This window comes from Mchenga conophoros, linkage group LG8 (assembly GCF_057382185.1).
Source record: "Mchenga conophoros isolate Kocher_MC1m ecotype Shallow Benthic linkage group LG8, M_conophoros_male_GT1.1, whole genome shotgun sequence".
Taxonomy (NCBI): Eukaryota; Metazoa; Chordata; class Actinopteri; order Cichliformes; family Cichlidae; genus Mchenga; species Mchenga conophoros.
In genome coordinates, this window is record NC_140533.1 from 9,307,703 (window position 1) to 9,322,527 (window position 14,825).

Consider the following 14,825-nt stretch of genomic DNA (forward strand, 5'->3'; position numbering starts at 1 on the left):
CTCCTTCCATGCACACACACACTAAAACCACATTTTGAGTTTGAAAAATGCCTTCAAACTTGTGGGGACCGGGATTTTGTCCCCATAGCATCGTAAACTTCCAATTTTCGGTTCCCACAAAGATATATAAACAAGGACATACACACACACACCTTCTAATAGCCCTCGACTCGTTCCAGCCGCACAAGGTTCGGGGTATTTGCAAGCCGCACTAATCACCAGCCAACAATGGAGAGCGCCTTAGGTCACGCGTGTCGTGTTTAATGAAAGGCTTCAACTGGAGCGGGGCCGGTTGTACACCGTAAACAAACAAAAATGACCTTCATGATTTTACGTGTACACGCACACATACACTCACACTCATCTTGATTTATAGTTCAATTAACAACAAGAATAATAGCGGTGGCATTTGGGTTACATGTGCATGGGTCAGATCACCACAGTGAGAGGTCAGAACAGCCATGAGGCGAGATGTGTTGCAACATAGCGTCCAGCTAGCAAAGCGGGAGAAACCTGGAAACAACATGGTGGAGGTCACATGGTTGGGATGGAGGGCTGTGTTTTTGCGCAAGTAAGTACATTAATGAGTGTGTGTGACACAGCGCTCCAGGTGCTCTCAGAAAAGAGAGGAAAAGATTGGGTGGATAGAAGAAGCCTCGCTTCCGAAATCTATTTATATTTTACTAATTTCTAGCAGCTAGCATGTTTCGAAGACAAGACAGCTGTGACAACTGTTAATTAATCTATGTGTCAAGGCACAACAATAATGACAGGAATTTTTAATTTAATGTATGAGTGACTTTTTGTTGCCAAAGTGATTATAAAATATTCATTTAGTCTTAAATAATAGCAGCGGCCAAAAATGCTAGTTTCGTGATGTCCCTCTGGCGTCACTGATCAGAGATAATGTGTCAAATACAGCACTGCACCTACTCTTGTCCTCAACACACTGCCAAGACTGAAACAATCAGGGGAACAGTCACAAGAGACAAGCATACACAGAGTTGTTCATTTAAAGATCCATTCATCAGAGACCCATTTATTCATTCATGTATTTTTGAACTGCTTGTCCAGTTCAGGGTCACAGGGACTGGAACCTTGCCCATCTGACTTCAGGCAAGCGGCTGTGTACACCCTGGACAGACTGCCGCTGCAGGGCTAATACAGAGTGACTGACAGCCATTCATGCTCTCATTCACAATTGTGACCAGTTTATAATCGCTGATTAATGCTAACAAGTGTGCGTGAACTCAGAGTGAACCCATGCGGGGACAATTGTGCCCCTAAAAGATTGAAAACTTTTTCTGGTGAAGAAACCTCAAACAAAAACCCTTCCTACATCAAAGGACGCTTCTGTTGGAATTCTTTTTCACAACATTATCCTTTCTGTTCTTGAGGTTTCCATCCAGCATCAAAGCTACATCTTTGACTGCTCTGGCATGTCATCTTCATGCCAGAGCAGATGTGTTTTTAAGCCAGCTGCTTTTTTAGTCCTTGCATTACATAACGAAGGACGCCATTGCTTAAATGGTTTGACTGCTCTGCCCTGTATTAAGGTCCGCAAATAAGTGATACTCAATATAGCATGGGCATATATATGGGTCCATCACCACTCACACAAAGCACATAGAATCACTTTGCTATTAACCCTTTCTCTCGCTTCCAAATAGAAAATATTGAGTCACATTTTGTAGCTCAAGGGCACTAGTGACACGTTGATGTAAACTTTTTAAAAATGAAATGTACAGTGGCCCTGAGAGGTCAAACACACGATCTGAGAAAACATAGGAAATGCAAAAAGCAGAGAGAAGAAAAACGGAATTTAAAAAAGAAGCAAACAACAAAAGAAAAAAACTACGCAACGGAAGTGATTTAGGGGATGACTCGCCTCCTCTTTCAATTCCCTTTTCATATAAATTAATATATTTTTATTAATATGTAAGTATACATATTTGTTACTAATTTCAGACTGAGTTTCTGTTATAATTGTGACCAACCTGCAGTACTTCAACAGGGGGCTCCAGCTCTCGCTACATGTTCACTATTCAATGCTTCTGTTAAATCATGTTATTGACTCACTAAATTACTTCTGCTGTGATTTGTGTGGTTTTGCAGTATTTTCATTCTATTTGCTAGTGTTTTTTTTAAGTTACAGTGTGTTTGACCTCTTAGGTCAAGCAGAGGAGCGAGAGAAGAGCTGTACCTCAAGCTATTTTAAAGCCTTGAGATAAGCATTTTGGACACTTCTTTGTTGTTGTTTTTAGTTTTTTAAGCCAGATGTCATAAGGGAGGTGAAGATGTTACTGATAAACTGCTAACAGGAGACTGTGATTGACAAGTTGCTACCTCAGGAACATGCAAAATACCCACACCTTAAAGCATGCCCTGCTTTATCATGGATTCAACTCTAAATGGGATAAAAGTGTACAAAATGAACATTAAGGCATATTAATGACGACTTGAAATTAGCAACTGAGAACATCTGCTCATCACAATGTTTTTAATGAGATCATACAATGAGGGAGAACTATGGTAAAACTTTTTAATAGATTTCTATACAATCTCTGCTCTTTTTACAACCAGAGTTATTGCTCTCTGCTGGCCATTACAAAGAACGCAGGTACCTCGTGATTTCACTTTTCAGACCCAGTTGCTCCTTATCTTTTATTTGAAATATTTTGGATTAGCAGAAGAAAAATGATGGATGTACAAAAGAGGGGGATGAGATGTGTCTCATACTTTTTAACTGAATCCAATCAATAGATATTGGCATTTGAAAGTTCCAAACCAAGGAGCATCAGACAGTCTGCATCCACAATGCTGTGCACACCTAAACCAGACCAAACTTGAGGAGATGCCCTCGATTATTAACAGCTCAGCATTAACTGCGAGGTCTCACCAGTGATAATTTCACATAACTGGACAGAGAAGGGCCAAAGAAAAAGATCAAGGATGAACAGAGACTTAAGGTCATCAGAGTACAACAACCACACCAAATGAAGTTAAATCCCCACTGTGTGCCGTTCTCTTTGCTCTGTGGCTCAGAGTAATGGGAGGTGACAGACAGCGACCTCAACAAACTTTCAACCTTTCACACCAAAAGCCTTTGGAGAATCCTGGCCATCGTTTGGCTGAAAGCGATCTCTAACAGAGCCCTGCTAACCCAGTGTTATAAATAACTCCATCACAAACACGGCTCTACGCTCAATGGTCAAAAGACACAAGAGAGTGACCCAACAGTACTTTAGCTCACATTTTTGGGCTCCAAATCAAGAAACTAGTAATAACGTTACAGCTATCTGCAGTTTTATAATGTAAATAACAATTTAAACAAGCTTGTCCTCTGAGGGGCTCAACGATATAAGGGATCTCTCTCTTAATTAGCTTTTAATAAAAGGATCTTGATTGGATTCTCTGGAACTGATACTGGAGGTGCTTAATCTGTGAAGGAAAAGCACCATGAAACCTGCATGAACAGCATCATGGTTCACAGCTTAACAGGTATACTAGAAAAGATAGATGTGAAGTTATCCCTGCAGCCTGCCCCGTACACGGACTGCAGACAGGAAGCAAGTGAAGCCACTACAAGCTGTAAATATCTACTACTACTGAGTTTCCTCCGCTCTCTCCTACACTTCCATAACCCCACCTTCCAAAATTTCTCCTACTTTTTCAGTACCTCCAGGGTTGAGCTGTCACTCTCTATCACCTCTCACCTGTCGCCACTGTTTGTGTGAGCATGTCTGCATGCATGCATACTTGCAAACAAATGTGATAAAGTGTGCATATGCATGTGCCTGCATCATCACTCGTCGCAGTTCCTCCCAAAGTGAAAGAACATATAAGCTGACAGATTCCTGGCTCCATCAGAAGTGACAATTTTCACCCTGCAGCTACTTTACCTTCCTCTCTCCTCCTCCTCCTCACCACTCCCGGGCTTCACTGGGCCCACACACACTTAAATGTGGGTCAACGCACACTGACTTAAGGGTTTGGCACTGTGTTGTTTCTGTGTTTGTGGTCGCCCCCCCTTTTTGAGTAAAGGTGCTGGGAATTGAAAATATCAAAGATAGCCATCCTTACATCTCTCATGTCTCGAACAAGGCATTTCAAAAAAAATTGAGTCGTAACAATTAGAGTTTTGTCTGTTTGTCTGTTAAAGTTTTATTCTATTACATTTGGATCATTTTTTGAAAAATTTGAACTGAAAAGGGTTATGAAGCAGAAATGCTGTCTGTCCATTAGTAATACTTCCGCAGGTTTAATGTTGATAAAAGAACATGTTGAATTTCCTAAATTGAAAGGTGTTCTTGTCCTTATGCATAAGTTGACTGACAGGTAACAGGCCAAAAAGGAGAAGCAGTCAAAAACAATACTGCATGAAGTGTGCTTGTCTAGACACTGGCACAGCTTCTTGTAAGTTTTCCTTTGCTTGTTCAATTTCAATAAAAATTTGTTACGCTGTGTAAAATGCAACAAAAAATAGAAAGCAATGATATCCAAATCACATAATCTCCTATTTTATTCACAGTAGAACATAGAAAAAGTATCAATGTCATGAAAAATATTGCAACAGGTCAGTAACATGATTGGGTATAAAAGAATATCTTAGACAGGCAGCGTGTCAAAGAAAAAACTTACAAACACTCCCACAGTTTGCAGTGCCATCCACTAATGCAGGTTAAAGCTCTATCATGCAGAAAGGAAGCAAAATGTCCAAATGGACTGAGGCAAAGTGGAAAACTGCTCTGTGGTCAGACAAATCGGAATTTGAAATTCTTTGCAGAAAACACAGACATTGCATTCTCCAGACTAAAGCGATGATGATGACACTCCAGCTTGTTATCAGTGCTCAGTGCAAAAGCCTGCATGGAGGTGGGTAAGTCCTGTTGAATCGCTCAGTGTATTGGTCATTACACACAAAAGCTTAAAGCGCTCTCATGACTTTCTGATATTCACTTCTAAATGACTGATGTTGCTGTTGGAAAAATATGCTGCCAGAATGGCAACAGAAGGGAACATTCACTTGTAGGAAGCCTGAATGAAGAGTTTTTTTGCAGAAAGTCTTAAGTATTCAAGCGGTTCTGTGCCTTCTGTAAAAATCTGTGCTCCTGCATTGAAATATTGTAGAGATGTCTGCAGATACTGACCTGCTTATTGTGCCCTCAGCTTCTCTGATTTGCATATGCACCAGCCTAAGTGGCAGGGGTGCGACCAGATACACTGACAAAAGAAAAACTGACACATCTCCACAGAGCAGTGCTTAATTGTTTTAAAAGTAGTAGGTGGAAAAAAGCAACCAAAAAAAGAAGGTCCTCTTGCCTGAAAGGAAAAAAAAAATCATAGACAGCGTAAAGATGGATGTAGCGTTCAGCTTTGGATGTAGGTTTGAAAAGTGCAGAAAGCATGGTAGTGCTGTAAACTTGCATTCTTTTTAATGGGAATGTTGGGGTGACAACTAAGGTTGCGAGAAGAGCTCTGGTCCAATGTTATAGGTATTTTGTTGCACTGCATGCAGAAGTCCAGACTTTAGAAAGTGGTTTTGAACAGAAGACGGGTGTTGAACATATGCAGAAAAATGAGAGGAAGAAAGACTCAGAGTGGAATGACATCTGTTACAATGTGGTTACCATTTGCATGAAGCTTAACCGCTTTCAGGAAAAGGTCAGAGACAAACACTACTCATCAACGGCTAACCTGGTTGGAAGGAATTTTTATCTGTCATTATGTTTATCACTCAGACTCCACAGTTTGATGTTTTAGGGAAAGCCGTAAAACCAAAATCACCAAGAGCTTATAAAAATGTTTACATAGTAGATATTTACTGCTTGTAGGCGCAGTGTACAGAAATGGTGTAATGTACTCACTGAGAACATCTTACATTCAATCAGTGCAGTCATACAGCAGAGAGGATTTCACATTTCGAGAGTTACTGTTAATATTTGTTGGAACGACTCACTGTGCACGCTCTAATCTGGGTGACCTGAGAGGACTAATTGATTGTTACAGGACATTAGTGAAGTCTCATTTCACTGTGGCTCTAATGTGATGAGATAGGATGGAAGAACTGATGAGCTCTCTGATCTCAGGCACAATACTTTTATATAATATGTCAAAGGATAATAAGCGCAGTGAGGGCAGAAGCTTACAGAATATATAAGTATAATACACATATAGGTTCCATAAGGTTTCTCCAAGAGTACAGAGCAGAAACAATAATTTTCACAGGGAACACTGTTGAGGGAACTTTAGGGCAATCCAGTGAAAGTAAAAGCTACTCTTCTGAGCTTTGGCCTGCCCTTTCATATCATAGAGGCATTTACATTGGGAGTCTGGATACTTTTGCATGTTTTTTTTATTAGCTTTCTAGATGTGAGTTTGTTGGGTAAATACAAAAAGTAGTGTAACAAAGGTGGTTGCCAATCTTCCCAGGAGGGAACAGATCAGAAAGTTTAACCTAAGGTCAGATCCTGCAAAATACAAACTACAAAACCTCTGGAACAATGGCTAAAGTGGGGCGATCGTGGCTCAATCGGAAGGTTGCCGGTTCGAGCCCCGGCTCCGACAGTCTCGGTCGTTGTGTCCATGGGCAAGACACTTCACCCGTTGTCTACTGGTGGTGGTCAGAGGGCCAGATTCTATGAAAAGATGTAAACTCAAAACACTGTTCACCCGACAGCACGTACATGGACATGCAAGTGCTGAAAGTACATCTCATGGATTCCGAAACTGCAGGTTTCGTCACTCTCCGACCAAAATTCACTGAACCAAAAGCAAAAGAAGACAAAACTACGCATCATGTTTGAATAACATTGTAATGAATTCCATTCAAATCCCACTTCCTGCACAGTTCTCTCATCAGTGAGCTTTGAGACCAGTTTTCCATCAAAAATCTTTATTTTTGGGTTATTCGCTTGCTTATGACGCAACAATCTACCGTTGTTTACAGTGTTGTCAGCCGCTGGTTCTCCCCGCCAAAAAAAATTACCTCTGACAAGAAAGCGTAGTTTCTGCTATTCAATACCGAAGAAATTTCAACTTTCACAAATTATGCCAAAATTCCAAAATGCTTAGCTACGTCCCTAATAGAACCTCTGTAACTGTTTTTGTAATTATAATTTTACACATTTATTTCTTAAGATTTAAGTCGAAAGAGTCGTGCTGACAGATTTATGTCTTTGTCACAGGAGCTTTTTCTTTATCGTGTAGAAAAACAGCTAAATATGTAACTTCTTTACACTGGTAGAAAGGGGAGTTTCACTGGTCTGGCCTGGTTTCAGTGGGCTGTATGTGGCCCGGGATGTAAAATGAATTTGACACTCCCGTTGTAAACCAATAAACAAACATGAAGTCCAAGAGTAGTCACTAGCTGGACTTCAACTGATTCTGGTTCATTAATGAATGTGTTCCTCTTAATGTTCACATCTGGGTTGTTTTTGCAGATACTACAGACTTTTCTTGTCAATCTAGCCCACACTCCAGTATTAACCTCTTAACCAGCGACAAAGACGTCTTCATTATTTAAAGGCACCCACAGAAACTCTCATGAAGCTCAGCCAACGCTCCATAAACACCACACAGCCTGAAGACAGGTGCAGTTTTTGTTGCAGATTAAAAGTCCAAATCAGCAAGTTGTTTGAGCAGCGAGCCAAGAGAAGCGTGCGCAGAGGCCCGAGGCACTGTGTGGTGGTGAGTCACAGAAGGGATGAGGAGCAGAGAGAGGGTGAGGGAGGAAGACAAACAGTATGGTTTGAAGTGGAGGGAAAAGACAAAGAGTCAGATTTAGAACTGAGTTTAGGAAAGGAGGGGGTGAGAGAGAAAGAACGAGACTCAAAGAAAAACAGACTAAAGAAATGAAAGAAGATGAGAGAAAATGATTCAAGACGTTTGGGTTTTTTTCCTCGTGTGTCAAATGTTGAGAAATGTTGAATGAGTTCAGAGTGAGAAACCAAGAATGGAAGACTCATTAATGAGAAAGGGTCTTATTAATGTTGGAACTAGTGTGTTTAGTCTTAACCATTGGCTTACTTTTATATAAGTGAATTAGACTCAGCATGAAGAACTGAAGATGAGTCGTGTCTGGATTCCAGTGCAAGCATTTACAGTACTGTGCAAAAGCCATGGATCACCCCTCATATCTTTATATTTCACTATGAAGAACTGAAGGAAATAGGTCGAGCGTTTTACAGCGTGGTATGATCACCTTTATTCTTCAACACAGCCAAAATATAATCTAAAATTGGTTCTTTGCTAAGTAGACACAACACTGGTATATTCCATATACTGTCTGGAATCATTATCATGCTAAAATGAAACCAATCATATGCTTTTGGGTAGTTGTGGAAGGTGGATCAACATCAGCTTTGACAGGATCCTCATCACCACTGGCTGAAATTCAGCCCCAAACCATGACACAGCCTCCACCATGTTTTACAGATGGCTGTAGATGCTCATTGTTGTAGCTCTCAGGTGACAGTTTTTTTAAGGCCTGCCATTTGTTTTGTCCTCATTGTCCAATGTTCTCAAACTATTTAAGACACACTGCACATCCCAAGTTTTCAGCTCTGAGAATCCACTTGCTGATACAAAATTCTTTTAAAAAAGGGATGAAAAATGCAAACAAAGAGAAAAAAGTCCATCTGAAAATGGTCGTGTACAGGTCTGGACTGAAAATGAAATTGGAAAAGCATTTCAGGAAGCCTGGAGAACTATTGCTTAAGACCTTTTTCAAAACAACAGGAAGGTCTGGCTTCTTGGAAGCCAATTATAAAGAAATAAGGGGTGACTCAAGACTTTTGCACAGTACTGTAGTTCCAGTCATTCAGTGAAATTATTGTTAAATCATTGTCCACGTGTTTCATCCATATATATTTTGTAGTGGCTTTATCATTCAGCACCATTTCGAGTGCTGGGAGTCAAATGTGGGTCACAAAGACAAGCAAACATGCACTATTTGGGCGATCGTGGCTCAAGAGTTGGGAGTTCGCCTTGTAATCAGAAGGTTGCCAGTTCAAGCCCCAGCTTGGACAGTCTTGGTCGTTGTGTCCTTGGGCAAGACGCTTCACCCGTTGCCTGGTAGTGGTCAGAGGGCCCGGTGGCGCCAGTGTCCGGCAGCCTCGCAGCACTGTGTCTGTCACGGTTCTGGGTCAGTTTGACCCAGTTTCATCCGTGTGTTCCCTGCCGCCATCATCATGTACCATCGTCTTCCTTCGTTCTTGTTCGTGCTCAGTAGTTTAGTTGTCCCAGTATAGTTTAGTTCTCCGTTTTGCCGTTTGCCTCTCTATTTTTTGTGTTCAATAAATCACCTTCACGCCTTCACGACTGCCTGCGTTTGGATCCTCCTTTTCCTTTTCCACACGGCTCTTCTCACTCGCCGTGACAGTGTCTTGTATACCTGTGCATTTGTGTGTATGTGTGTGTATGAGTGGTGCTGTGGACTTCCTTTTGTAAAGCTTAACTGCAAGTGTTTTGAGTCAATAGTGTTTTTTGGGGGAAATACACAGGCAGCAGATATGTGTTGGATGAAGGGTAAGTCCCCCAAACTGTGCATAAACATACATCTGTGTGTAAAGTGTGTGTGTATGTGTAAAGTGTACATGTTTAGACATCTTTCTGAGGACAGAAAATTGGCACGACACTTTACTTTTGGAGACAAACAGTCACTCATAGGGACAAAATGCCTGTCCCCACGAGTTTGAAGGCCTTTATGTCAATTAGATGTCCTCACTAAGATATGAAAATGTGTGTGTGTGCGTGTGTGTGTGTGTGTGTGTGCACATGAACACTTGCACTCACACTTGTTTGGAAGCATTTCTTGCACTCAAGCTCTTCTAGAGCCAAGTCTCAATGTGAACATATTGCAAACACGACAAGCAGCAAAAAGGCCGCCAGTCAATACAGCTGGCTGAGATTTAGCCTGAAAATAAAAATATGTTGCTCAGGCTCAATTATATAAGCATATTTCCTACAGTAAATGTAACAAGATGCAAACAGTTAACTTTGTCAGAATACAGGCAGCGGCATCTAATGTCTTCCAATCTGACACAAATCTTTTGCTTTATAATGTACATGCAGAGAGACCTGACACAAAGTGGTAAAAATGTTTTTTCCATGGTCATTTGTGCACACATGTACTTAACACTATGTTTGTGGCTTGGTTCAAATTGTTTGTTGGTCATAATACAGCCCACAACCAAGTGTGTAATTCCTCTGTAATTAAATGGAATTTCAGTGTATTTTAAATTAAATTACCATGAAATTATATTTACCTATAAATACTGCATATGTAATTTTAAGGTGGTGTACCATTGCATGGTCATTTAGCAGAAAAACATTATTATATTATATTTCAAAATATTTTTCCACTCACTTCGCACATTAAATATTACCATGAAATTACACAATGCTTACAATTACTCATAGTATAATTTGTGTCTCCTTTGCTGTATAATTTCCATAATTTAGGCACCACTTACAATATCATTATTCTTTTCGGTAAAATACATGAAGTTGTGCAATACACACATTTATTTATGCATGACCCACAATTACTTAAACTTTCCTTTAAATTACTTACCCAGTACTTAAATTTTCTTACAGTATTGCTTGTCTTTGTTTCCTGTCAATATATTTTATTGAGAATTCTGTTATGATTTCATCAGGGTAATTGACTGGACGAGGAGTCAAATTAAAAAAAAAAAAAAAAGCATTTCATTAATAAAATATCACAAAAAGAAGTCACATACATTTAATATCTATTGTACTCTAACTTGGTTTATCAAATAAAATAAGTTGAGCACCGTTTTTAACCTGTGTGTGTGTGTGTGTGTGTGTGTGTGTGTGTGTGTGTGTGTGTGTGTGTGTGTGTGTGTGTGTGTGTGTTGGTCTCCAGGACGCTGACAGACCTGCTGAAACAGCAGGGGAATGAGGTGAGCTCGGTGGAAAATGCCACGGCCAGTCCGCCCAGTGCAGGGAGAGTCAACGGCGTCTCAGCCAGGATGCTGCGCAGCAGGAGTGGTAAGTGCAAAGAAAGATTGTGCACATACAAAAACACATGTAAACACACGTGCACATGTAAAAGGTAATGCAGTAAAAGATTAGTTTACTGCTGTCAAAGACTGCAAGACTATAGGCTCACCAACTAACAGTACTGTCCCTGTACTATGAAGCAAGATTTCATCTTACCCTGGTAATTTCAGGGTTAAGCCTGAGTTTCCTGTACTATGAAGATAGTTCACTTGTTACGGAGCATATTGCCATGGTAACTTATGAGTGAGTATTTTAATGCTAGACTCCTGTACAATGTTTTTCCTCTCACACACACTCATGCCACTGATTTGCTTGCAGCAGCTGTGTTGTTTTTCATCTCTATTTTGTGTTTAATCACTTCAGATTTTTCTAATAGCAAAGTCTCACGTGTCATGTGAACGTACAGGAAATATCCTGCGTTAACTTATTGAATTGATAACTAGTTTCATTCTCTCTGAAGTCTGTCTCTAGTGTCATAGGGTGAGAGGCAGCGTATACTCTGGACCGCTTGTCAATCTATTGCAGGCCTATCACAGAGAGACAGACAACAATTCACACTAAATCCCATGAATAATTTAGAATCACCAGTTAACCCAAAAAGCACGTTTGGACTGTGTGAGGAGATATCACAGGCATGTTCAAGGAAAACATGGAGACTACACAGAAAAGCCCCAACAAGCCAGCTGGTTTGAACCAATGACTGCAGAAAAGTAGTAGTTTTCTACAGTCATTGGTTTGAACCTGGAAACCTCTTGTTCAACAACCCAGTTGCTTTGAACTTCATGTTATATTCATAACATGAAGCAGGCCTGAACCCTGAAGGCAGCATGTGCCTTTTTCCTACATTTCCATCAGCAGATACAGCAACGTGGAATTTAAACACCTATTTTAACCATGTTTTACTCAGAGCAAACCACCTCTTGTGTGCTTGGATTGTTTCGGTTTGTGCATACCAGTAACTGATGGTGCACGTACATTGATTAGCGATGTGATGGTGTGTACTCTGCATCTGATGGTGTGGAAGGGTGGGAGAGGGTGTCTCGTATGAGAGACCCTGCAGCTTCTATCTCGCATTTCTCACTGTGTGGAATTTCACACCCCGCTAATGACATGATGCCACATGCAGTATGTGGCAGACACTTTAATCCAGTCATTGATCATATGCACTTGAAAAGGGCAACAAATATGCTGGCTGGAACTAAATCTAAGAGGACGATTGTTGCAGTGTGACTTTTCTCTCTCTCTTTCTGAACGTCTGCTATGAAGCCTTGAGTTGAGCATTTTCACCGTTGACATTTAGTATTTTGAAAGTGAAAGTAACCAGGGAGGTTTTTATAAACTTTGTTGGATTAGGGCGTAAGTGCAAAATGCAGGATTCTGAGACAGGTAGATGAACTAGAAGCGTTTTATTACAGCTGATAAAAAAATCCACAGAGTCCAAAGGTCCACAAGCAAAGAAAAAAAAAGAATCCAAAATAGGAAAACACCAAGAGGGAAATAGATGCTCTGACAAAGGACAAGGGCATTAGACACAGCTGAGGAATGAAGCACAGGTGAAGCCAGTTAGGATAACGATGCAGCCAAGTAAAACACAGGAGACGATGAAGATAAACTGACAGGAAAACAAGGAAGACAGCAGTAAGAAAACTATTAGTTTTATACAAACAGTAACTGCAAGTAAGATTACTAAAGAAAAGCACAGATGATAATATAATCATGTGAAGAGTCAAAGTCAAGCAGAGAACATTCATCATAAACAGAATTTACAGGTTAACCCCCCTATTGTTTGAGAATATACTTAAGAACAAAATATATTTGTCATTGAATGCTGTTACATTCTATATCTTTATTGTCATTATAAATACATGAAATATAGGGAGATTAGGTGCCTTCCTTACGGAGGCGGTAACACAATTGCATGGGAACACCATCACATGTGTGCCAATATTGCACGTCTTTTACACATGGTGCAAGGTGGTGTCTAATGCCCTGATGGCTACTTGCTTTAATGCTCCTGTTATGACTCCTGTTCAGCCAAGTACATTTTTTAATGTTCTTGGCTTTCCTACGGCAGTGGGACCTGTACAGTTCTTCAAGAGAGGGTAGAGGACAGTCGATGGTTTCCTGGGCAGTCTTAATGATTCACTGGAGTGTTTTTCTCTGTGCTGCTGTGGAGCTGAAAACCACACACAGAAGCAGTAGTAAAGGATGCTCTCAATAGAGTATTGGTAGAAGGACACCCACAGTTTTTGAGAGATGTTATTTTTCCTGATGACACTCAGGAAATAGAGTCTCTGCTGGGTCTTCTTTGCCTGCTCTGCCATGTTCCTGAAATCCACAGTGAGCTCATTGGTCTGATCAGGTAGTCTGTGCACCATGCTGTCAGTCGCTCTACTTCATCCCTGTAGGAAGACTCACCCCCCCCCCCCCCCCCCCCCCCCCCCCCCAGAGATGAGCCCCAGCAGAGTTGTGTCATCTGCAAATTACATTGCTAAAAGTATGACTCAGTACAGCTTTTTTAAACAACTCCAAATCCAGCACACCCACATCTCACATTTTAGTTTTAACATGTAGGGAACAAAAAAGAATGGTTATGTTTTAACAAGTTCTAGGCCCACTCTTTACCCCCTCAGGAACTCGAAATGCCCATTAGCATGGCCCGACCATCAACCCAACACCCACTTCTATGATGCAGGACCGAAAACAAAGAGAATAGTCCACCTAAAATTATTTTACATAATGCTGTATCAATATATCAACTTTGTGTCCGGTTTGCTAGTCAAGTTTGTCTGAGTGCAGCTCAATGGATGTTGGGTTTTTATATTTTCAGTGAGTTAATGGAAGTATAAGAATTGGACAGTGTGGACAGAAACAGGGTAAAAGTGAAAATGCAAATTAATTTAGATTTAAAGAAAGGGGAAGATAGACAAAAAGTTGTTCATTATTCCGTTGATTTTGTACAAAAAACATCTGTATTGATAAAAGTAGTCACTCAACTATCCCAGTCATTGAATTCAGGTGCTCCAGTCACTTCCATGGTCAAAGGTGGATAAACTCAAGCACCATGCAGACTGCATGTGAAAATATTTGTGAAAGAATGGATCATGGTAAAGTGATAGGATGAAACTTGTGCCAGTCCACTGGTGAAATTTCATCACTACTAAATCACGCTTCTCTGTCTAGAAGTCCAATAGATGAGTCTGGGTTTGCTGGTTGCTGGGGGAACGGTTCCAACATGACTACCGGTCTACAAAGCACGGTCTATAAAGGCAGGTGAATAAGAGTGGAGACTGTAAACCAGGCCTTCTCATCCAACATCAGTGTCTCACTTTACAAATGTGCTTGTGGAAGAATGGCCCCAAACTCCCACACACACTCCTAAACATCACTAACCTTTGTGGAAAGCCACCTTGAAAGAGTTGAAGCTGTTAAAGCTGCAAAGGGTGAACCAACATAATATTAAATCCTATTGATTAATAATGGGATGTCAGTCGAGTTCATATAAGTGTGAAGGCAGATGAATGAATACTTTTAGAAATATAATGTGGATCTCCAAGGTGTTCAGACCTCTTGTGTTCAGATTTTGTTGCTCTTTATTTTACTTCAATTAGACAGTCAGAGGGCATTTCAGGGGCCCATACTGTCCAGGTGTGGGGTTCTTTGTTGTCTCATGTGCTTGAAAAGAAGGCAACTGGACTTCTTTACGTTCATGAAAACATTTCTAGTCTCCATTCAAGAGTCTTTGTCAGTTGTAAAACAACTGATGGAGAGTCTTAAGTAGGCATTTATCCTCAAGT

The 14,825-nt window shown here is 40.6% G+C and overlaps 1 protein-coding gene across 1 annotated transcript in view; it reads left to right on the plus strand.

Annotated features, from left to right (window-relative positions):
* The window catches only part of shisa8b (shisa family member 8b), a 39,836-nt gene that overhangs the window by 5,731 nt on the left and 19,280 nt on the right, over positions 1-14,825 (plus strand). The window contains exon 3 of the mRNA XM_085283894.1: positions 10,892-11,016. Coding sequence (XP_085140020.1) covers positions 10,892-11,016 — 125 coding nt within the window. The remainder of the gene's footprint in view (positions 1-10,891; positions 11,017-14,825) is intronic.